The sequence below is a fragment of the Penaeus monodon genome, chromosome 29 (genome assembly GCF_015228065.2).
Source record: "Penaeus monodon isolate SGIC_2016 chromosome 29, NSTDA_Pmon_1, whole genome shotgun sequence".
Lineage (NCBI taxonomy): Eukaryota > Metazoa > Arthropoda > Malacostraca > Decapoda > Penaeidae > Penaeus > Penaeus monodon.
This window is the reverse complement of record NC_051414.1, coordinates 6,699,223-6,701,122: the sequence shown is the minus strand read 5'-3', so window position 1 is coordinate 6,701,122 and position 1,900 is coordinate 6,699,223. Positions and strand designations below refer to the sequence as shown.

Genomic DNA, 1,900 nt, shown 5'->3' with positions numbered 1-1,900 from the left:
GTGAGTGGATGAGTGAATGAGTAACAGCGAGACGAAAGAAAGTAATTAAAATATATATAGCTGTAAAGTGCACACACCACCACGTTAATGCTAATGCTAACTAACTCCCCCCCTTTTCTATTGCAGAGCCACCATGTTAAAGAGCTACGGAACCTACTGGACAGACATACTATCTAATCCCTTGGTGGTTTAAGATCCGGTTCGTGTAATTGTGATCAAGCCGATAAATAATGACACACAAAGAGAAGCAGTTGATAAGAACAGTTTAGATGGGTATTAATACTTGTATTTTTTAAGGATAAAGCAGATGCAGATAAGGATATTTTATATGTGTATTGAATACGTAATATGATCGTCTTTTTTCTGACATGATTATCAGGCTGTGTATATGATTTTTTTGACGTTTTGTTGAATAAAGTGATGTTTTTCCCTAAACATGGTTTTTGTGATGATATCCCAAAACTAGTTAAGACTATCGAGTTTAATGATAAAATAGGAAAAGTGGGGAGTTGGTTGTGAAAACGTGGAATTCTGGAACTTAATGTGCAAAAACTTAAGATGATATTAAATGTAACTAGTCCTTCCAAGTGCAACAAAGAAAAAAAGTGGTAAGTAACAGTTAAAAACTGTCCGGAATGATAGATAGGAATCGGCATTTAACCAAAATTCCTAAAAATTTCTTTTTAGGAAAAATACAAAAGAGTTGATAATGACCTTAATATATTCGATTCTGCACTTGCGGAGCCTCCTTGCGAGTTTATCTAAACTGCAGTTTAAATATTTTAAGTTCTTTCCTTGTGTTTATCCAAAAGACTAGTTTAAATTAATTCGGTTCTTTTCCTGTTATGGATATTTTTTACTACACAATGTCCTCAGAGTGATATATCGGTGTTTTTTCATCGTAGAATTTCGTGTATGTCTATGTAAATTCATAGGTGAATATCCCTCTGTAGTCTATTACGATAAAAAAAACTTCTCCCACTTGACTTATATCCTTTTGCGCCACTGACACAAAAAAAAGAGAAATATCAAAGAGTAATGAAGAGAGAGAGAGAAGAGGATAAGGAAGAAAGTGATAGGAAGCAACAGCACGTTTATGCCAGTGGGAACAGTCCGTGACATTCTCAAATCGCCTCTCACACTAGATATTTAGTGACAATTGTTTTTTTTTTCTCTTTAATACCATCATTACAGGATTTGTCGTTTATACTACGCATGTGGATTTAAATATGTCGCTTGAATCTCCAAAGGAGCATCTACTTCTAACGTTAATAACAAACGCATATTTCTACCGCACCGGATATCACTAGATCAAAAAAATGGCAAAAAACATTCTTAAAAAAAAAAACAGGTTTGTGAATCTCGAACTCAACAATGCGAGGGGGGGAGTACCACAAACTGACCAAGTCTTGGGTTATAAAATTTGAAGGACTAAACATAGGTAACAAAAACTCTTACCTTTGCGACACAGTCTTGAGGTTAACATACAGCCACGGGGTCAAAGTATCTCACTTTAGAAAGATATGAGAATAAAAAGAAAACGAAAAACAAAGACATCAAATATATATTCCTCATAGTTCTCAAGATATTTTTTTTATTTCTACACGGTACAGCATACACATATGTACATCATGGGGGGAACGAATCACATTAAACGGGTATGATATAAGAATATACCCTTCCCAGTGTGGTTTTTTTGATGATACATTCTGTTGATCAGGGATGTATGATCAAAATTTCAATAGCCAACCAAAAAAGAAATGTGTTCTGATTCTTATCAAGATAGTTTATGAACGGGATAAGTGGATAGTTGGGGTCCATCACAGTTCCATAGGACGTCATAGGATATAGTATGTCGATCACTGCCTATGATTGAAAATGATTTAAAACCTCGTGTCAC

At 34.7% G+C, this 1,900-nt stretch overlaps 1 protein-coding gene across 1 annotated transcript in view; it reads left to right on the top strand.

Moving 5' to 3' along the window:
* Positions 1–435, top strand: part of LOC119591633 (putative defense protein 3) — a 5,624-nt gene extending 5,189 nt beyond the window's left edge. Inside the window, exon 5 of the mRNA XM_037940388.1 lies at positions 127–435. Within this exon, the coding sequence (XP_037796316.1) occupies positions 127–193 (67 nt within the window). The 3' untranslated portion in view covers positions 194–435. The remainder of the gene's footprint in view (positions 1–126) is intronic.
* The last annotated feature ends 1,465 nt before the right edge of the window (positions 436–1,900 follow it).